This window comes from Erinaceus europaeus, chromosome 15, assembly GCF_950295315.1.
Source record: "Erinaceus europaeus chromosome 15, mEriEur2.1, whole genome shotgun sequence".
Classification (NCBI taxonomy): Eukaryota; Metazoa; Chordata; class Mammalia; order Eulipotyphla; family Erinaceidae; genus Erinaceus; species Erinaceus europaeus.
In genome coordinates, this window is record NC_080176.1 from 77,238,109 (window position 1) to 77,261,025 (window position 22,917).

The window sequence follows — 22,917 nt, forward strand, 5'->3', positions numbered from 1 at the left end:
ACCACTCATTTAGCATATGGAGATGCTAGAGATTGAAACTGGGGCCTCTTAGGCCTTAGCCCTTAAAAGTGTTTTTCAAAAATTACTACTAATTGCTTATTATAGGATGTATAACTACTTACGAGCTTAGCTTTCTAAAATAGCGTGCTTCAATAAAGAAATTTTAGGGACCAGGTACAAAGTGCAAGGACCCATTTAAGGATCCAGGTTCGAGCCCCCAGCTCCCCACCTGAAGGGGGGTTGCTTCACAAGTGGTGAAGCAGGTCTGCAGGTGTCTCTCTTTCTCTCCCCCTTCTGTCTTCCCCTCCTCTCTCCATTTCTCTTTGTCCTATCCAACAACAACGATAAATAACAAAGGCAACAAAAGGGAAAAAATTAGTCTCCAGGAGCAGTGGATTCATAGTGCTGACACCAAGCCCCAGTGATAACCCTGGAGGCAAAAAAAAAAAAAAAAAAGAACTTTTAAGCTCATGAAGGTAGAAAAAGTAAGAAGTATGTTCTAACAAATCAATTTCTGGCACTTCAGGTACAAAAATGTGAATTAGCCATTCAATAGTACATACCTTAACTCTATCAAAAACCCAGGAATCCAGTTTTGTTGCATCATCAGCACCGAAGTCCTCATTTTCAGAATCATAAGTATGTGCAAAAACATGGTCTCCACTAGCACCTGAAAAGAAATTTTTGGTGAAAAAAATTGATAATCTTTTAAGCTATCATACAACATAAGACAGCATTTTATGTTATAATAAAGATGGGCTAGCATTTATTCACCTCGGACCATGCTTTGTACTTTAAAACATACTGCTACTAGTTGTTCGGACAATAGAAAATTCTAAAAAAAATAAAATGGGGGGGGGGCAGATAGCATAATAGTTATGCAAAATGACGGTCATGCCTACTGCTCTGAGGTCCCAGATTCAATTCCCTCCATCACCATAAGCCAGAGCTGCGCAGTGCTCTGGTGATAGTAAATATAAAAATGAATGCATTAAAAATTACCTGGTTGGGAGTCGGGCAGTAGCACAATGGGTTAAGCGCACATGGCGCAAAGCATAAGGATGGGCATAAGAATCCTGGTTCGAAAAAAATAAATAAATAAATAAATAAATAAAATAAAAAAATAAAAAAAAAGAATCCCGGTTCGAGCCCCCGGTTCCCCACCTGCAGGGGAGTCGCTTCACAAGTGGTGAAGCAGGTCTGCAGGTGTCTATCTTTCTCTCCCCTTCTCTGCCTTCCCCTCCTCTCTCCATTTCTCTCTATCCTACCCAACAATCACGACATCAACAACAACAGCAATAATAACTACAACAACAATAAAAAAAAATTACCTGGTTAATTTCTTACTTGTTTACTATCTGTGGAAATATAATCAATGTTCCTTACCTTTGGCAAACATAGGTAAGATATCTGGGCTCCCCCAGCTCCATGTGTACTTGCTTTCATTAAAAAGAGAATCAAATTCCACCGGATTTTCCTTCCATCCTTAGATAGTTGTGGGGTGGAGAAGCAACATTATTAAATTGATATTTAATAATGTTAATAAATTAATATTTTTATTAAATTAATATTTAACACAACAATATTATTTAATTAATAATTTAATGGTAAAGTATTAGTATTGTCCTAAAGGAATGATTCTTCAGAGAATAACAATGAGAACTAATAGCAGAACAGATGAGAAACTAAAATAGATTTCAGATTACATGTATCATGCTTCAATTTCTTTCAAAAGCTTACAACAGATAATTTACTATTAAAATATAGAATCACTCATGAAATTTTGAAATTTAATATCCAAGAAGACTATGAACTCACCCAATCATAACCTTTCAGTAACAAAATATGATGTAAAGACTTGATTCTTGTTTAGTGCCATTGTGCTCATGCAGGTTAGGCAGGCTAACATCCTTATAAAAACACCTCAAAACACCACCTGCAGAGGGACGCTTCACAAGCAGTGAAGCAAGTCTGCAGGGATTTCTCTTTGTCTTTCTCTCCCTCCCCTCTCAATTTCTCTCTGACTCTATCCAATAAATGAATGAATAACTAAAAGCATCTCAAAACATACTTGCTTTTGTATCAGGATTCGACATGCAAGAAGCAACACTAATGCCATACGTTTTCTCAAGTGGTGAAGTCATTTAAAGAGACAGTACCTTTGGCAACTGCACTGACATCTTCATAGAACCCAGCTATCATGGCGACATGGCCTGGCCGAGACTCCGTTGGCACATGGGTGTGAGATATCCCCCAGCTGCCTTCATGCATTATGATACTCCTAGATGGTATTACACATTAGTATAGAAGCAGAGTGATCAAATGTCTTGCTAGGGCTTTCGATATATAAGATAATCACAGAAAAAATAATACCCAAAAGTGTGAGTCAAACTTTATTTTGACTTCCTTTTCAAAAGAAAAGGAGTATTTCAGATTCCAAGTGAGGCAAGAACTCAGTCTCCCAGCAGGTTGACTGAGTTGGGTGAGTCCAAATGAGGCAGAACCATCCAACCACTGTACAGTATATGAGGCCAAGTATCACGACTGTTTTAAGCCACAAAGCACTGAGATGTTCTGTCACATAAGAAGTAAGGGGGGTAGAGGAGGCAGGTGGTTGAGCACCTGGTTTAAGTGCACAGGCTACAATGCACAAAGACCTGGGTTCGAGTCCCCAGTGCCCACCTGCAGGGGGAAAGTTTCGTGAGTGGTGAAGCAGGGCTGCAGGTGTCTCTCTGTCTCTCTCCCTCTGTATCACTCTCTTCCCTCTCAATTTCTGGCTGTCTCTAACCAACAAATAAATAAAGATTAAAAATTTAGAAAAGAAATAAGGGGCATGTACAGCATTACTCTGTCAGTGTGAAACTTGATTAGGTGTGATTTGGTAATCTGGTCATGTAGGAAAAACTTCTTGTACTTAGAAGATACCTGGTAAAATGGTTAGGGGTGACCTGTCATCACACATTGCTTTCAAATTGCTCACCAATAACAACTGAAAGTTTAGGTGGGTGCATTAAAAGATAAAAATGCAGGGCCACATAATGGTTATGCAAAAGACTTTTATGCCTCAGGCTCTGAGGTCCCAGGCTCAATCCCCAGCACCACCAGTGCTCTAGTACCTCTCTATCTTTCTCTCGTTACAAATAAAGCAACTAAATAAATGTACTTTTAGCAAAAGACAAAACTCAAACATGAAAGATATTAAAACTTGATAGATCTAGGTTAAGATTACACAGATGATGGAGCAACATACTCAAATGTCTCATAAAATAAGCAACTCCTTTTTCAAAAAAAAAAAAAGTTAATGGAAGGGGAAATGGCAACACTCAAATTAGTATTTCAATTATACAGCTTAATTTGAGATTAAAAAAATTCGAGGCAAAAAGCTCCCTGTGGTAAAATGTATTAGCCTTCTTTAAGCTGTAGCATAGTGGTTCACAAAAATTCAAGTTCCAAATACAGGTTTATGAGAAACCAGAAGATCAATGAAAATGTAAACACACACGGGGCAAATACCACAAGATACATCAGCTTGCTGAGCCTTTGTCCCAAAAGTCAATACTCAAAGGAGAAACAACTACAACCAGAAAAGTTCATCTTTTCCTTAACCACCAGTATATTCACTTTCCTAATTAACTTTGTAAGAAACTATATTTCAGGAGTCGGCCGTAGCGCAGTGGGTTCAGTGCAGGTGGCACAAAGCTCAAGGACCGGCATAAGGATCCCGGTTCCAGCCCCCTGTTCCCCACCTGCAGGGGAGTCGCTTCACAGGCGGTGAAGCAGGTCTGCAGGTGTGTCTATCTTTCTCTCCTCCACTCTGTCTTCCCCTCCTCTCTCCATTTCTCTCTGTCCTATCCAACAATGATGACGACAACAACAACTACAACAATAAAACAAGGGCAACAAAAGGGAATAAATAAATAAATATTTTTTAAAAAAAGAAGCTATATTTCTCCCCTTTGATAACTAAGAAAGTCACCAGAGCCTATTGTGTTCCTTATTTGTAGGAATGTTACACAGTTTATGTGTACTCACCTTAACACTCATCTGACCTATATACCTATTCATATTTTTCCACTGGCATAACTTGGTTGACTATTTATTTTTCTTCTTTAGTATATAGCTTGAGCCACCATAAATTTATTCTGGAGGTTCAACCTAGCATCAAGTCTTTTTAGTCTTCTAGAAGTCAGAAAGCATTTATTAACTTCCTACTATTCTCTTGGAACTGAGGGTAAAGTGTTACACAAAACAAAATCCTGAACTTCTTGCAACTTTCACACGCTAACTTCTTTTTTTTTTTCTTTTGACACTTGCAGACCTGCTTCACCACTCATGAAGTGACTCCACTGTAGGTGGAGAGCCAGGGGCTCGAAACGAGATCCTTATGCCAGTCCTTGCACTTAACCTGCTGCACTACCGCCCAACTCCCCACGTGCTAATTTTTATAAAGAAAAATAAAGCACATCAGAAATGCAGCTCAGTGGAAAAGTATGCTATGCACATATGAGGCCCTGAGTTCAATCCCAAAAGTAAACAAAAATGGAAATCGTAAATAATGATGAAAGGTTGATAGAATAAGTAACAATGACAGGGGATGGACAAAGACAATATTTTAAACCAATTTCCACTTGACTTTGAATCTGTCCAAACAGTACTGGTCTTTCCACTAATCAGAAAAAGAACAATTGTGTACAGGAGCCCCATAAGCCCCCAAATTGTGTTTCTTTTCAAAACCACTTAGTTGAATCTAAAATTATAAGGGCCAGAGATATGCCACCATACTGCACTCTGCATACCGGTTATGCAGAATGCCAGGTTCAATCCCAGACACCAATATAAACCAGAGCTACGCAGTGCTCTGGGAAAAAAAAAAATCTATCTTAAAGCCTTTTAGCCACCAAGTTATAGATGTTATTATGATTCCAGCCTGACCTCCCTGGGCAGACAACCTCACCACTGTGTCCTGGACTTTCTCCTCCCCAGAGCCCCGCCCCACTAGAGAAAGAGAGAGACAGGCTGGGAGTATGGATCGACCTGTCAACACCTGTGTTCAGCAGAGAAGCAATTACAGAAGCCAGACCTTCTGCACCCCATAATGATCCTGGGTCCATGCTCCCAGAGGGATAAAAAATAGGAAAGTTTTCAAGGGTGGGGATACAGAGTTCTGGTGGTGGGAGTTATGTGCAGTTGTACCCCTCTTATCCTATAGTCTTGTCAATATTTCCATTTTGTAAGTAAAAATTAAAAAAAAAAAAGAAATAACTCTCAGGAGGGAAAAGGACAAAGAACAAAAACAAAAACCTTGCTGATATACCAAGGCAAATGTATGTGTCCTGTTCTCTCCCCAGCTCAGCCATTTGCCCAGTGTGCGATAGTCAGTATCAGGATAGCACTTTCCAGAGATGTTTGCGTATTGGTTTACACACTCACCTAATAAATGGGGCTCGAGGGTTTCCACTTTCATCAAGCTCATAAAGTGTATGTGCCCGCAGTCCATCAGCAACAAAAAGCACCAGTCTTCTTGCTGGAGGAGGCAATGGTGTGGACCGTGGCGTCATCCCATGAACTAATGGAGACGTGAAATAAATGTCGAAGATGGAGGCAAAGAACACCAAGTGTATGAGCAGCCCGAAAACAAATAACAGGAGCATATCCGCGGGCGCTCCGTTATCGGCGACGACAACTGCAAGAGGGAACAAAATTAATTCTGGATGCGCCTTATGTCATCTATACTTTCACACAAATCTTGACGACTACATCTTGACTGAACACAGTGTGTGAACTCAGAATTTCAACTTCATTGGGGTGCTAACAATCTTTAACAATGAGTAATTCTGAAATAAAGCATAAAACGCATTATCGATATAAAAATAAATCATAACCACAGTGCGTAAGTTTGGAAAATAGAGAAAAGTTAACCTCTGTGGGTACAAAAAATGACACTCAACTCTTTAACGACTGGGAGAAAGTCTAAGCTTGTCAGATAAGAAAAAGACTACAAAAGCTAGGTGAGGGCAAGAGACTCTCTGAAGGAAGGCTGGGTCAACTTCCTCTGTCACTAGAGGAAAACTGGTCCTGAAATGAGCGCAGCCTAGAATATTTGCAGCTGTGACCATGGGCAGTGAGCCTGGACTGGCAGGGACTCAGCAGTTATGTTAAATGAGATCAGCCAGAAAGAGAAGAAAGAATATGGGGTGATCTCACTTAAGGAAGAAGTTGATAAATAAGAACAAAGAGAGAAACACAAAGTACAGCTTGGACTGGGTTTGGTGTACTCCACCAAAGTAAAGGCCTCTGGGGGTCCTTTTCGGTCCTGGTGCATGATGGTTAAGGAGACTCTAGGCTGCGGGTGAGAGTGTTTTACAGAAAAACTGAGAAATTTTACACATGTACCAACAACGGTATTTATAGTAAACCATTAATGCCCTCTCCAATAAAGAGAAAAGAAAACAAGGAAGGAAGGAAGGAAGGAAGGAAGGAAGGAAGGAAGGAAGGAAGGAAGGAAGGGAGGGAGGAAGAAGAGCACATTAGAAAGTATGAACCACTGAGTCAAACTTAGCCGAAGGCCAGAGAAATAAAGTGATTTATTTAAGTTATACTCTTACTAAGTGGCAGTAAAAAGTGAGCTAAGTGATATGAACGATTAAATAATTGCAAGGACCAACAGCAATATATCAATATTTCCATAATACACACTATATTATGAAACAGATCTGCGCTACCTTTGTGTTCAGTTTTTTCTGACCTTATTCAATGCCCTATTTGTTAGCTAACGCAGACTAATTCTATTGTATTGCTTTTAAAAATGTTTTAGGTAAGGACCTCATATCTTATATTGGGTTGCAAGAAACATGATGTATTTTCTGTTTCTCTACACAGAAATGCGTCATGACTTTTCTGTCAACCCAATATACACTTAGATGTACACATACAAATGTGTGTGTGTGTGTGTGTGTGTTTGTGTATACTTAGCAACCAAATCAACAAAGTGAGTGTTCTATACAAGTTGTTTAACCTATAAAGTCATAGCTTTAAAATGATCTGAGGCCATTGTCAAATTTTCATATAATCCAATATCCCCAAATCAATTTTATAAGTGGCTCTGAAAATAACTACTCAGTTAAATTTATTCCATAACTTCTTGAATACAAACTGGGAATACTTTCTAGCACTAAATAATAGTAATATTAAGATTAATATGTCTTGGAGTGGTGGAGCAACTAATTTTGGACTCATCACAAAATTAGTTCCATGGGTGGCAATTAGGCTTAAAGGACTCAGATTAGGACAGGACTATACTTCAGAAGTTGTAAGGCAAATGATTATTTTGAAAAAAAAGTGTTTTAATTTTTTCCTGTGTGTCCACATGTGTATGTATGTGCACATATGACTATGGTCGGTAATAATGAGAAAAATCTGCTTCAAATAAATAAATTTCCCCAACCCGGAAGCATTCTTCATATCTGTTCTTCCACTATGGAGTCATATATGGAGTTACTTTATATATATTGCCTCCAGTCGATGGGGCTCAGTGTCACTCTTGGTGAACATTTTTTTTTTCTTTTCCACATCTTTATTCAATAGGACAGAGAAAAATTGAGAGGGAAAGGAAGACAGAAGGAGAGAGAAAGATAGACACCTGTCAAAATGCAAATCTGAGTGGAGCCTGGGAGATGACTGAGAACTAGAGTGCATGTTTCACATGTGTGAAGCCTCGATTTCAATCCTCTGCACAGCATATGATGAAGCTGTACTCTAATTAAAATTTTTTTAATTGAGATACATTTAAAAAATATTTTTTTTGTTTTTACAGTGAGAGATACAGAGAGAAAGAGACAGACACAGAGATACCAGATCAGTGCTCAGCTCTCTCTGGCCGACAGTGGTGCTGGAAACTGAGCCTGGGATATCCGGGCCTCGGGCATGAAAGTCCTCTGCGTGACCATTACGCTATCTCCCCAGCCTAAAAAGTTACATGCATTTTAAAAATACATTTTAAACACATATCTTAAAAAATAAATAAGTGCAAATCTGATCACCTCCCCCCCTTGTACAAGTGTTAGGGCTCCCTCCTAGTCAAAATGAGTTCCCTACAACTAGGAAGGTGTTGCATGGGCCGGGCTGTGCCCTACAGCACTTCCCCTGCTTTACAGAGTCTCACCACACTATATTATCATTATCATTATTATTATGAGTACCCCTGCTTGCACTGCTAGTAAGACCTCCACAGCTATACTTCTCCACACAGTGGACTTGCAAACTACCCTCCATCCTCTCTCACCCCACTGTCTTAAGAGATCTCCCCTCGGATGTGAGGGCGATCTGGCTGCGACATCTGTAACCCCACTCACTGATCGCCAGGGTTGATTCGGCTAATCTAGGCAGGTGTCCCCTTCCTCCCTCACCGCTCCATGTGCGTCCCTCCCTAAGCAGCATGCTTGGAAGAGGACGGCCTTCCCCGAATAGAGACGGACCGGTCTTCGGTCGAGGGTATACGAGTAGCTGCGCTCCCCGGCTAGAACCTCCAAACAAGCTCTCAAGAGATCTCCCTGCATTTGAAAACATTTTATCAGGGCATGTAAAACCAAAACGTCTACCTTGCTTTATAGTTACATAACTATGTCCCTAACTAGATGAACTGATGGCTGTAGCAAGCATAGAAGTAATTCGATGACAGCAAGTCTGGGTTTCTCCAGCTCATAGCACATGTTTATTGACTAAATTCACTTAAGAATATCATTTGGAGAAAAAAAAAAAAAAAAAGAATATCATTTGGAAAGGCACATGCAATATGCACTATGGACACTAGAGGCCGCACTACTCTTTTTATTTCTCAAGTGTGAAGTGGTCCACTTGGTCTATTCCAAATTATATTCCTCCATGAGGATAATTCCTGGAACCATCCGTTCCACCCCGGTTCCATGGCTGCCAGTTCTTAGCAACATCGCCCCGCCAGATATTCGTGGGGATGCGGCATCATCTAAGTTCATTTCCCACGTCTAAGCTCCACCGGACCTGCCAATATACGCGGGTATCTTCGCCCACCCTGTCCAACGCTTGACGTCTTGTCACCCAATCTGGTCCCCTACGCCTACACTGAACTTCTCTGTTCCAGTCTCTTGGAAACAGAGTTGGCAGTCAGCTGAGGTCAAGAACAAACACCTCATCACAGACCCCTGCAAGCTCAACCCCGCTTTGACCTAGCACGTTATGATTGGGCCCTTATCAATCGCTATCGAACAGGCCATGGCCGGTGCGCTGCTATGTTCCATCGCTGGGGAGCCAGAGACGACCCGAACTGCCCCTGCAGCTACAGACAGACTATGACCCACATAGTCAACGACTGCCCCCTCTCCAGATTTAAAGGAGGTCTCGAAACTTTACATCAGGCTCAACCTGATTCTGTTGACTGGCTAAGGAAGAAGGGCAAACGCTAGAAGAAGAAGTGTGAAGAGTCAGGATATTTGCAAAAACAAACAAAAAAGATTCTTATGCTTCAGTCTTTTACTACATGTAAACTTGCAGTGATTCCAAAATGTCATCTTTTACATACTACGTTTTATTATTGCAAAACACATACAGACTAAGCAGTATTATTATTTAATCTCTTTAATGAGATCGCATTATATTCCAGTTCACTGAAAATGAAAACTATCAGAGTTCAACCATTTTACAATCACCAAAATAATGGATAACAGCTGAAAAATTTAACAGATATATATCTACACACCAATGGATCTTATTCAGCAATGCAATCTTTACCATGCAATGAAAACCAAAAGTACTTCCATTTCTAAAACTTCAACCAAATAATCACATTTAAAATGCTATTTGTCACTGTTTTAAAACTGTTAAAAACAACAACAAAAAGATTTTTAAACACTAAAATGACAGAAGTATGAAAAGTGCAATATTTGTATGTTTTCTTTAAGGTTCAACTGTATTAATTGCCCTAATTCTTGAATAAAACATTAGCTATACAGATCTACATTAATACAAATTTTATTCAGAAAACAAACTTTCACATGGAAACGGCTCAGCTGGTAGAACACAGGACTTGCACACCTTTGGCTCCTGATTTAATACCTGTGCTGGCAGGTGTCCCTCTCCCCTTGTACACTCAACTTGGTGCGCCACCACCTGGCCTGCTGACAATCTTTTTAGATGGTTTATGGTGTTGTTTAAATGCACTCTATTCAGTAGTGCTGATAAGTAAGAATTAAACAGTTGATTGTTGGTATGCTTCTAAAAACCCCTTCTGTTTCATTAGTTTAATCCCCCCTGCTTAACACTATTCTATTTACATAATCACTTCATTCTATTTACATAACCGCTGTTAACAAGCACCACCCTCCCTCCACGGCATTGGTGGTTCAGTGATAGAATTCTCGCCTGCTCCGCCCCCTCCTTGTCACACTCTGATTTTCACCAGTCACTTTTCTCTCTACCCTCTCTGCATCGCATCCTGTTCCCACCCTACTGGGCTAGTATATTTATAAGGACAAGATTGTAGTTTTTAGTTTAGCTTAGCTCGGCTTAGATTGTGCTGCGTCCTGCATGAATAAAGAGATACTGCGTACAGCTCAACCATGAGTCCCTGGTCGTCTGTTACAGCCTGGCGAAAACAACAGTTGATGACCCAGGAGTTGGCACTGTCTAGGATTTTGAAAGTCTCCCTTTCTCCATAGGAGAAAAATAGAAAGGAATCTTAAGGACCCAGGCAGTAGCACACCAGCACACACATGTTAAGATGCACAAGAACTAGGGTTCAAGACCCCAGTCTGCAGGGGGAAGCTTCACAAACTGTGGACATTGTTGCAGGGGTCTCTATCTCCTTCTTCCCTCTTGATTTCTCTATCTCTATCCAATAAATAAATAAATAAATAAAATATTTCTAGCCTTAAAAAGAGCCAGAAAGAACAGTTTTCTTTTTTTGAAAAAGGAAATTTCCCAACCCTAATGACTATTACAAGCAGAAGTTAACAATCCTTCAAGCTCGGGCTGGGGGCGATAGCATAATGCTTATGCAAAGAGACTCTCATGCCTGAGGTTCCAAAGTCCCAGCTTCAACCCACCACATAATCGTAAGCCAGAACTGAGCATGCACTGGTCAAAAAAAAAAATTATTCATGCTTAAATATGCAAAAATTTGTAAACATTTTAATATTTCAACCTTTAAGCACTATGGATAAAAAGTACTCACTGAGAAGACTGGCCAATTGACTTGTTAGTGGCTTGGAAGGTCACATAAACAAGTCCATGATTACAGAATACAAAGGCGATTCAGAAAACTTAGGTCTGTATAGAAAACCAATCATGGCGCATAGGCTCCTAAGCTGATTATGGGCCCCAGATCAGATCAAACTGATAGGGTTTACAGTCAACAATATTTATATACCTTTCCCATATTTGGGATCTACTTTCTTCCCTGATCCAGCTTTCTGGTCCTTTTTCCAGCCAGGATATCATCTACCCAGAAAATAACTTGGATCCACCTGCATATCAGATTTCAGGCTCAGAGGAAAAAAAAAAAAACTAGTATAGCCCCAGGCCCTTTGGAATATAACTAAAATATGCCTGCTAGCTATCTACAAAACAGAGACCCCCCTCCCAACTCTTCATCTGCACTATTCCAGCCCTTAAGTCTATGATTGGTCAACAATTTGTTCAGCTTTGTATGTTAACTCTCTTTTTAGCCACCAGGTTCCAGATGCTAGCAGGATGCCACCAGACTTCCCTGGACAGATGACCCCACCAATCTGTCCTGGAGCTCCACTTCCCCGGAGCCCCAACCCACTAGGGAAAGAGAGAGGCAGGCTGGAAGTATGGATCAATTAGCAATTACAGAAGCCAGACCTTCCACCTTCTGCATCCCACAATGATCTTGGGTCCATACTCCCAGAGGGATAAAAAATAGGAAAGCTATCAGGGGAAGGGATGGAATATAGAGTTCTGGTGGTGGGAATTGTGTGGAGTTGTACCCCTCTTATCCTATGGTTTTGTCAGTGTTTCCTTTTTGTAAATAAATAAAAATAAAAAAATTTTAAAAAGCCAATCATGGAAGAACGTCTATATCCCACTTCTTGCAAGCCTATGAGGTAAAATATTTTAAAATTATTTTCAACTTGCATTTTAGAAACCAGACTCTAAATTAACAATCTCATTAGGTCTTCCTAAATTAACTGCCTTTCCCTGGGAGTCGGGCTGTAGCACAACGGGTTAAGCGCAGGTGGTGCTAAGCTCAAGGATCGGCGTCAGGATCCCAGTTCGAGCCCCCGGCTCCCCACCTGCAGGCAGGTCCCTTCACAGGCGGTGAAGCAGGTCTGCAGGTGTCTGTCTTTCTCTCCCCCTCTCTGTCTTCCCCTCCTCTCTCCATTTCTCTCTGTCCTATCCAACAACAACGACATCAATAATAACTACAACAATAAAACAACAAGGGCAACAAAAGGGAATAAATAAATAAAATAAAATATAAAAAAAATTAAATCAATTAAATGCCTTTCCCAGATAGAAGCTAAACAGTTGAAATTTGTTCTGTCTTGCTAAAAACCTACTAAGTATTCCCAATATATGCTACTGCTATATTGATTACTGACTCTAACAACAAATGCTATGTTCTAGATTAACATATTCCTAACTCTCTCTGTTTTCAGTTTCCCTTAAAAGAAGGATGCAAATGAGGTTAAGAAAAGTTTAGTACTTTTTTTTTCCTTTTCTCAGATCACTTTACTAAGTGGAAACAATGACATACAGCACAGTTGTGACATTAGTATAGCTCCTTATCACTCTGTCATAGGGGGACACATGGCCCTTCCACTGCCAACTGATGTTTTCTGCATCTTGGACCCAACAACCATTTCATTCCATGTCTTCCTGTCTTTCTCTCTTAAGGACCACATATGAGGGAGGTCAGCTGGTATTCATCCTTCTCCTTCCGGCTTATCTCCCTCAACATGATTCAAGTTAATAAATTTTTGAAGATCTCACAGAAAACAATAGGTAAATAGCAGATGTGAATGGTGGACTCTTCTACCTCCAAGCACAGTCCTCTTCAGGCATACAGTGCAGGAGATTTCTGAAAAGTCCACCATTACAGAGACTGAAATGATTTTCAATGTATGTTGACAATCATTGCTAATCATGCCTTTTCCAATCATTCACTAACCCTTCTTCCTTCATTCCATTCCAGAAATGGGTTCCTTTTTCATTTTTCTCCAGCAAACACAGCTAAAACTGAAAGCATATCCTTTCTGCTAATCCAGCTTGCTATTCCTATTCTCAACTCTGCCACCATCTTCCCAGACAATACTTTTAGTCTACCTGCATGTTAGCTAAATTTTTTGCCTGCATGAGGCAAAAATTACTAAAGCCATGGGTCCCCTGGAACATAGCTAAAATAGACTTCCCACATGAAGACCCCTAATTTCATCTGCTCTATTCCTACCTTTGGGTCCCTGCTTATTAAACAATTTGTCCTCCTTTATATCTTACTGCCTTTCTGCCACCAAGCTGCAGCCGCTGCTATCATGCCATCCTGACTTCCCTGGGGAGATGACCTCACCAGTGTGTCCTCCTCTCCAGAGCCCAGCCTCACTAGGGAAAGACAGAAACAGGCTGGGAGTATCGCTCAACCTGTCAATGCCCATGTCCAGTGGAGAAGCAGTTACAGAAGCCAGACCTTCCACCTTCTGCACCCCATAAAGATCCTTGGTCCATACTTCCAGAGAGATAAAGAGTAGGGAAGCTTCCAAAGGAGGGGATGGAATACGGACATGGTGGTAATAACAGTGTGGAATTGGACTCCTGTTATCTTACAATCTTATTAATCATTATTAAATCACTAATAACAATTTTTTAAAAGAAATATATAATAGCATCCTGCTCTGGCTTTTTAATACTATTTTATTCAGAACAGGGATTTTTTTATGACATTCTGCAATATATGGCACAGAAAAGTATTTAGAACTGAAACATCAGGTGTAAATATTCTATAAAAAATACTTGAAGTTATTAGCACTAACAATATATCAGAAACACAGGGACACACACACACACAACTTCTAGCAAAAACAAAATACCACAAACAACAGCCAAAAAAATAAAAAACAAAGTTGCATTCAAAGAAAAATTTAATTTCCCAAACCCAGGTAACCTGAGATTAAAGCCTGCACTTAACTGTTGACATACCTTTGCATGTAAACCTATAGCCTGATCTAAGGTTACATAAGAACACTCCATTTTTACTTTCCACAGAGCTAAAGCAGATATGTTACTGCTTCGATGTAATATATAGCTTCCCTGATAAAATAGTTACTGATACCTATTTTTTTCTGGAGCTTAAAAGAAATGGTATAGTAAAAAAGGAAATCTAAAACTTGCAAAAGTGCTAGTGCCTGTGTGAACACAATAGAAGTTCTTAGAAATGACACTCTAATACTGTTGGCTAGAAACTAATTACCAGGTAAGAACGACATGAAAGATAAACGTTGAACTTCCAGACTAAATGCACTTACTTTATGGAGTTGTGCTTGATAAAGAAAAATAAAACTGTCTACAGTGTACAAGTTCTAAAATTAATTCCATAGTCAATACCTTCATTCCTGCCTAAAAGGACGTCAGAAAAAACTGCAAGGCACAGGGGCTTGGAAAATGTCTCTTTATAGGTAAAAGAACTGATTGTTCCTCAAGCTGGTGAAATAACTCACTCGGATTGCCGGGCTGCTTTGCCGTGCGCTGACCCAGGTGCGAGCCCCACCCCCACCACATTGAAGGAAGCTTTTGCACTGTGATCTCTCTCCCTCTTTCTAAAATAGCAATAAAGCTGATTTCTCATGTTGAGTGAAGTAACACAGGAGAGAAATGACTATTGCACGACCTCACTCATAGGTGGGAGTTAAAGGAAAACATAGGATGCAGTTCAGATACGAATGCTGGGGCAACAGTTCAACTGGAAGGGCACTGGACTGAAATTTCTGAGGTTCCTCCTGCGACACCCAGCACCACGTGTATCAAAGTGATGTTCTGGCCTCTGCTTCTCTCTCTTTTTTTTTTTATTTTATTTTTTAAATATTTATTTATTTATTCCCTTTTGCTGCCCTTGTTTTACTGCTGTAGTTATTATTGCTATTGATGTCATTGTTGTTGGATAGGACAGAGAGAAATGGAGGAGGGGAAGACAGAGGAGGGGGAGAGAAAGACAGACACCTGCAGACCTGCTTCACCGCCTGTGAAGCGACTCCCCTGGAGGTGGGGAGCCGCGGGCTCGAACCCGGATCCTTAGCCGGTCCTCGAGCTTTGCTCCACGTGGGCTTAACCCTCTGCGCTGCCGCCCGACTCCCTGGCTTCTGCTTCTCTCAGATGCAATAAATAAATATTTTACAAAGAATTTAGGGGAGGGGCCAGGCAGCGGCGCACTGGGTTAAGTGCACATAATACAAAGCGAAGGACCGGACCGAGGATCTTGGTTCCAGCCCCCAGCTCCCCACCTGCAGGGGGGTCGCTTCACAAGCAGGTCTGCAGGTGTCTCCCCCCCCCCCATCTTCCCTTCTTCTCTCAATTTCTTTCGGTCATATCCAAAAAAAATTAGGGCTGGATTAAGGCACACCCTGTTAAGAGCACGTGTTATCACACGCAAGGACCCAGGTTCAAACCCCTGGTCCCCACCTGCAGAGTGGAAAACTTGTTACGTGGTGAAGCATTGCTGCAGGTTATCTCTTTTTTCTATTCCTCTCTACCTCCCCGTCCCATTTCAGTTTCTGTCTAATAAGTAAATAAAATGGTTTTTAAAGAATAAACAAATAACTGAAGATATGCATGTCTTCGTGCGCAGCAGATCCGAGGACTCTAAGGAGGAGGTGAGAGGGAGCTGCCATGGGATGGGGACCCCGGGTTGTTGGTGCAAGGTGAGGAGTGCTGAAAGCTAGCATGTGGAGATGTGAGACTGCACGCCCTGACCTCAGCCTCGTCAACATTCTCCCCATCTATTCGAAAAGGTTTAAAAATCAAAAACAAACTGACACATTAAAAAAAGAACTGGTGGGAGTCGGGCGGTAGCGCAGCCGGTTAAGCGCACGTGGCACAAAGCACAAGGATCCTGGTTCCGAGCCCCCGGGCTCCCCACCTGCAGGGGAGTCGCTTCATGGGCGGTGAAGCAGGTCTGCAGGTGTCTGTCTTTCTCTCCCCTCTCTGTCTTCCCCTCCTCTCTCCATTTCTCTCTGTCCTATTCAACAACAACGACATCAATAACAACAACAATAATAACTACAACAACAATAAAAAACAACACGGGCAACAAAAAGGAAAATAAATAAATATTTAAAAAATTAAAGAACTGGTTTCTGCGAGGTAGCACAGCATAAAGAATTCGTCTGACTCTCAAGCAGGAGGTCCTCAGTTTCATCCCCACCTGACATCCAATGTGCCAGTGATACTCTGGTTCTCTCTAGCATATGTATATACATATATATATACATATATGTATATATATATAATATTATATATAATCCAAAGGAATCTTAAAAAATATATATATATTTTTTAAAAAATCTTAAAAAATATATATATATTTTTTAAAAATATATATATATATATATATATATTTTTTAAGATTCCTTTGGATTCCTATTAGTGAGGTCCACCTGATCAAGTTACTGGATGTCACTAAGTTTCGGCTGACTTTTCTCGCTGCTGACGGCTGGGGCTGTCTTGGACATGCTGGAGATTTGCTTGCACTGGACTCTGATGTGCGAATTGTGTGCTGAATCGCGGTGCTGACGGCGCACTGCTAGTCTGCTCTCCAAATCCCGGCTCCGTGGATACTCACAGACGCCGGTACACACAAAGCTGGGCCTTCCCTTTGCAATCTGCATTCCACCTCCCACAGCCTGGATGTGCAGGAAGCCAGCTCCATCCTAGGCCACCCCGGCCCGCCGCCACATGGCTGGCCGGGACGAGAAAGGACGCCGGATTCTGCCCGCTGCCCCGACACCTGTTCAGGGCTCCTGCTCCACGTGCAGCGCCCATGTCACCAGCGACCAGCAGGACACGGTGACAGGTGCTAAGGCAGCGGGGCGCCCGGAGGATCGGGCTCGGTGCCTCTGTCCTGCGCCTTTACCTGTGGCTGATGGCAACCGGGGCTGACGACCTCGGGACCCAGGCCGCCCCGCCTCGCCCCACCCTTGGGCAGTGCCCCCGCGCCCCAGGAAAGGGAAGCCTAGAGAACCCTCCCGACCCGCCAAAGTAAAAGCGCCCCCAGTCCCGGAACGCCCCTCAGACTCCTACCTGGACACTGACTGCTCTCGCGACAATTCTGGAGGCGTCCCCTGATGGCCAGTCCCCCCGGCTCCAACCAATCAGATAGGTGGGTGGGCGGGGTTTTGCCTTCGAGCGGGGAGCGGGGCCTCCAATCCCGGCTCGCAGGAGGTGCCGAGTGGGCGGGGCCGAGGAGACTACTGGCAGGAGGTTGTACAGACGCCAGTTCTCGCGAGACCGGGGACCAGGAAGACGCCTGCGGAGCCGGGCTGCTGGTGCAGCGGCTGCAGAGGCGGCGGGTGCCGCCGCATCCGGACTCATTAGCTCCGAGGCCGTGCCGCGTCTCCGGGTGGGGAGGCGGGCGGTGGCCAGGCCCGAGGCTGCGGAGGTGTGCCCGGCCCGCTGAGGCAGAGGAGGCGTTCGGGCCTGTCACAGCCCGTCAGGGTGGCGCCCACACTCCTGACAGGGTAAGATGGCGGCCATGGCGCCCGGCGGTGGCGGCGGCGGCGTGAATCCTTTCCTTAGCGACTCCGACGAGGATGACGACGAGGTCGTCGCGCCCGAGGAGCGACGGGCAGGACTTCGGCTGGGGGCCGGGGGCGGCCTCGATCCGGGCTCGGCGGACTCGCTGTCGCCCCAGGACCCGGTGGCCTTGGGGGGCGGCGCGCGGCCGGGATTCCCGGGGGAGCCGGCGGCGGGGGCGCTTGGGTGCCCCGGGGAGCCCCCGGCCCGCCTGTCCATCGACGCGATCGCCGCGCAGCTGCTGCGCGATCAGTACCTGCTGACTGCGCTGGAGCTGCACACCGAGCTGCTGGAGAGCGGCCGCGAGCTGCCGCGCCTGCGCGACTACTTCTCCAACCCAGGCAACTTCGAGAGGCAGAGCGGGACCCCGCCGGGGCCGGGGGCGCCGGGCGGCCCGGGAGCGGCGGGCGGCGGCGGCGCTGGAGGCCGGGAGCCGAGCACCGCGTCGGGCGGGGGACAGCTCAGTAAGTGCGGCCTCGGGGTGTGCGGGGAGGTCCGGGGGGCGGGGGTGGACGGCGGGGTGCAGTGGAAGCTCGAGGATCCGGCGGTCCCTGGGTTCGAGGCCCGCCGCCCGCCCGGGGCTGGACCTGGCATAGTTGACTTGAGCTCCTTTGCGAACAGCCGGGCTGCATGGCTTTTAAGCTTGTCTTATTTGTTTGTTTTCTTCTTCTTTTCCTCCTCCACGCCACTCCCAGGAAATCTAGTTTCCTAAGTGGCCTGCGGTCATTCTTTGAAAGCCAAAAGTCCAGAGGGAAGTTTTAAAAAGAAAAGCAGGAAACCGATCCACCTTTGAGCCGCTTTTGTCTCCGGGATTACTTGCCCCCAGGCATCTGGTTCTCTTTGTGTTCTGTCCATCTAGTCCCCTTCTCTCTCTCTCTCTCTCTCTCTCTCTCTCTCTCTCAATCAGTTTATTTCTTTACTCGGTAGAGACAGGCAGAAGTTGAGAGGGAGAGCGAGACACCTGCAGCACTGCTCTCCCCCTTGTGAAGCTTCCTCGCTGCGGGTGGGAAGTGGGGGCTTGAACCCGGGTCCTTGTGCTCAGCCAGGTGCGCCACACCCCGCCCCTCTGAACCACTCGTGACGCCTCCCGTGGTGGAGGAAGGCGGGGGGTGCGGGGGGAAGGCAAGGTCCCCGCACTTGAGCCCATGCGTCATGTATTGATAACGCGTCTTGTGACCTGAACAGGTCGGAGCAAAGGCGTCTCAGTGCTGGGTTCTCAGTACCCCTTCTTGGGACGGTGTTCAGTTTTCCTTTACCGATGTCTGAGGTGTCTACGTGTGTTGGTATGAGACCAACTGGAATTTACAAGCAGGTGTCAAATACACAATTTTTTTAAAAATGTAACCTAGTTGATAATCTTTGTTTCTTTACTTTTGAATGGTGCCAGGCATGTCGACAGACGTCGATTAGTGCAGGGTGCATTTTCTGGCAAAGTAAGTCTCAAGCAGTTCTGCCTCTGGGATATGGAATTGTCTCGGTAGGTAGAACTGACTTCCTTACTCAAGATACAGAATCACCGTCCTTTTCCGGAAGAGGTTTTTGGCCTCATGGCTGACCTTAAGGCTATAAAAGGCAATATAACAAAATTGCTACATAGTTGGTTTTGTGTTTAAAGTTTCTCAGTTATCTAATAATGATTTTCATGTGGGAAACTCTTACAGGTTCCTTAAAACCCAGCTCAAATATCATGTTTGTAAATGCCTACCATACTACTCTGCCTAAGCAGCTTGATTCTTTAGTGAGATTGAAAAAAAAAAAAAAAAAAAGAATTAAGGATGAGGAAAAGGTATAGGACATGAACCGACTTTTCACAAGAAAAAGATGCACGAATGACTTAAAAGATGTGCTAATGGAAAAAAGCTTAGAAGAAAGAACTGAATGTTTCCTTGGAAATGAAAAATTACAAGCAATGTGAGATACCACAGCACTTTCAACTAAAAACTGTAGAAAAAGCAACTATTTAAGGGATACCTATGAGCTGGAACTCTCATAAGCTGGTGATGGGAATGTTCAATGGTGCAAGAGGCAGGGCCAGTGGGTGGTGTACCTGGTAGTAGAGTACACATGTTATAGTGCCCAGGGACCCAGGTTCAAGCCCTTGGTCCACATCTGCAAAGAGAAACCTTCAAGAGCAGTAAAGCAGTGCTGCACATGTCTCTCTCTCACTCCCCCATCCTATCTACCCCTTGCCTCTTGTTTCTCACTGTCCGTTGCAATAAATTATTTTTTTAAAAAATAAAAATATAAATAAATAAATGGTACAAACACTTTGGAAAACATCTTGGAAATTTCTTGGAAATTTATTTACCAGGTGACCTTGAAACTATATTTCTAGATAAAGCCAAATATATATGTGTGTGTGTGTGTGTGTATCCACGTCAAGTTCATAAAAGGATGTTCATCACAGCTATATTCATGTAGTCCAAGTTTGAAAGGCATAAATGTCCCTCAGCAGATGAACTGATAAACTGAAAAGTGAATGAATTACTAATCCACACAGAAACATGGATGAATTTCAAGAAGCCAGACAGCATATATACCAAAGAATCTTCTCTAAAGCTGTTACTACTTGTTTGTAATGGTTGTCTGTGTTCCCTTCTAGCATGTTGGTTGTTGCCAGCTGGGCTATAACTTGGTAACATTCTACAAGCCCTTCAGTGCTGTTGGGCTGGGAGACATGCAGCAGTAAGTGGCATACTGGTGGTGAATGCCAGCAGCCCCAAGTTTTAGCCCTGGTACCACCAATAGCCAGAGCTGAGCTGTGCTCTCATCCACACAAAAGATTAATACCATGGATTATTTAAAACATTTAGTTATCTTGATTTGCTTTTGTACATATTTTGATTGATCCAAAAATTCAGAGTAATAAATACATAATCAAAAGTAGTGTCATTTATATAGTGATATTTTAAAACATCTTAATTTTGAAAAATTAATTGCTTATCTAAAATAATCTGTCGCCAGTGCAGTATGTTTCGTGAAAAGAGATATTGATCATTTAAATGAGCTAAAATACATTTTTCATACATACTTCATTTTCTTTTCATCATTTTCATCCACATTTATTAATTCACAATTCCCAATAGTCTTAGAATTTATAACTATCAACATTAAGAAACAAAAATGCCAAGGCCAACAAGATAGCTCTCCTGGATAACCACATTGAAGGAAGCTTCGATGCTATAGTCTCTCAACCTCTCGGCTTCTCTGTTTCTAACAGAGACAAGAGATCCCACAAGTGTCAGGGATTTGGTTACCAGGGGAAACATGCACCCCTCCCCTGTACACACATACTGACCTTTAGGGAAAGAAAGGAACCTCCTGGAGGTTGAGTTCAGTTGCCAGTAACCAATGACGTCGTCAGTCATTCCTATGTAGCGAAGCTTCCATGAGAATCCATGAAGAGGTGGCTTACAGAGCTCCAGGTTGGTAGAGACTGCAGAGAACTGAAGTACTTTTCCCCCAAATCCTGCCATAGGCACGTTTTCCATTAATCTACTCTTGAGTGGTGTCATCTGTACAGGAATCCTGAGTTATGTGACCTGCTCTAGCTAATCTAACCTGAGGAGAGTCCTGGGAACCTCTGACATTGCCAGTGAGTCAGAAGCACAGGTCACAGCCTGGGCTTGTGACTGGTGTCGAAAATGGAAAGTGGTTCTTAGGAGACTGGACCCTGACCCCCTCAATTCTGTTGCTGTCTCCAATTAAAGTATGTGAGGATGAAGTTGAATTCTCAGTCACCCTTCTAGTGTTTTGAGACTTGCTTTGGGGGAATGCTTTTACCCAGATTGAAGCTGAACTGTAGGAACCATTCACTCTATAGTGTAGTGATTCCTTTAAAACTGATCGAGTCTTCACACTATAATTTGTGTTTTGTTTTTAGTAGATTAGTCCATATTTGTAAAATGTCCAAGTCTTTTTTTAAATTTATTTTGATTTATTTATTTATAAAATGGAAACACTGACAAGACCATAGGATAAGAGGGTTCCCACTACCAGAACTCCGTATCTCATCCCCTTCCCAGTAGCTTTCCTATTCTTTAACCCTGTGGGAGTATGGACCCAGGGTCATTATGGGATGCAGAAGGTGGAAGTAATTGCTTCCCCGATGAACGTGGGCATTGGTAGATAGATTCATACTCCCAGCCTGTCTCTCTCTTTCCCTAGTGGGGCAGGGCTTTGGGGAAGCAGGGCTCCAGGACACATTGGTGGGGTCATCTGTCCAGGGAAGTCCAGTTGGCATCATATTAGCATCTGGAACCTGGTGGAAAAAGAGTTAACATATAAAGGCATACAAATTGGTGACTAAAAATGGCCTAGTCTTGAAGAATTACAGCTTCATAACGTTAATAGTTTTGGTAAAAGACTTTCTATTAACTGAATAAAATTGCTTTTAGCAACTGCTCTAAAGCCTTGGTGATTTCGTTTTTCCTACTAGATCTACTCGAACTAATTAGATCTTTTACATCTTATGTTTACTATTGTGTGCCTATGCACACACGGAGACAACGTCTTCAGCCACAATAACTTCCATTTACTGATCTATAGCATTCCAACTAGTTGGCAAGAAAAAAAATGTGACAACATCAGTGATTAACACTGAGCAGATTGTAGTTATTTTAGTTAGGAGAATGCTGATTCCACTGAAGCTTTAGTGTTAATCAAAATTAGGCTGAAATGGCTTGCATGAACATAAATTAATGTAAAATAGAGACAGTGAGTGGTCAAATGGAGGTAAATATATATATATATATGTATATATATATATATATATATATATATATATATATCTTTCTGTGATTTATTCTGAAATTTCCATCCCTTCACAGTTTTATAGTGCTGCTTGTCGAGAGATAGTCATTTATGACTGAGGATGGTAAGGAGCCTACAGTCCTCTCGAAACATCTTCCTCCTCCATTAAATTTTCTCTTTTATAGCCCTATCGTTTCTCGGGACTCTTCTGAGTACATATCTTACTGTACTCGATGTTCCCTTTAGTTTCAGGAATGCAAAGATTTCATGATTTTCTTTCTTTTTTTTCTTTACCGGAGCACGACTCAATTCTAGTTTATTTTGGTGCAGGAGATTGAACCGGGTACTCTGGAGTCTCAAGCTTGAGAGTCTCTTTGCATAACTCTTACCAAC

General features: G+C 42.9%; 2 protein-coding genes across 7 annotated transcripts in view; one reads left to right on the forward strand and one right to left on the reverse strand.

Annotated features, from left to right (window-relative positions):
* Positions 1-17,384, reverse strand: part of PIGN (phosphatidylinositol glycan anchor biosynthesis class N) — a 127,905-nt gene extending 110,521 nt beyond the window's left edge. The window contains exons 1-5 of one of the 2 annotated variants that reach the window (XM_007524199.3): positions 17,281-17,384; positions 5,431-5,683; positions 2,160-2,281; positions 1,387-1,485; positions 564-670 (exon numbers count right to left, since the gene is read on the reverse strand). In XM_007524199.3, coding sequence (XP_007524261.1) covers positions 564-670; positions 1,387-1,485; positions 2,160-2,281; positions 5,431-5,651 — 549 coding nt within the window. In that variant the 5' untranslated portion in view covers positions 5,652-5,683; positions 17,281-17,384. Of the gene's footprint in view, positions 1-563; positions 671-1,386; positions 1,486-2,159; positions 2,282-5,430; positions 5,684-7,851; positions 8,258-17,280 lie in introns of those variants that run through there. The other variant, XM_060173963.1, reaches the window with a different exon arrangement.
* Positions 17,385-17,495: 111 nt separating this feature from the next.
* Positions 17,496-22,917, forward strand: part of RELCH (RAB11 binding and LisH domain, coiled-coil and HEAT repeat containing) — a 97,676-nt gene continuing 92,254 nt past the window's right edge. For 4 of the 5 annotated variants that reach the window (XR_009545095.1, XM_060173960.1, XM_060173961.1 and 1 more), the window contains exon 1: positions 17,496-18,236. Coding sequence is in view for 3 of the 5 variants with exons in the window: in XM_060173960.1 (XP_060029943.1) it covers positions 17,723-18,236 (514 nt within the window). In the remaining 2 variants the exon portion in view is untranslated. The remainder of the gene's footprint in view (positions 18,237-22,917) is intronic. The other variant, XR_009545094.1, reaches the window with a different exon arrangement.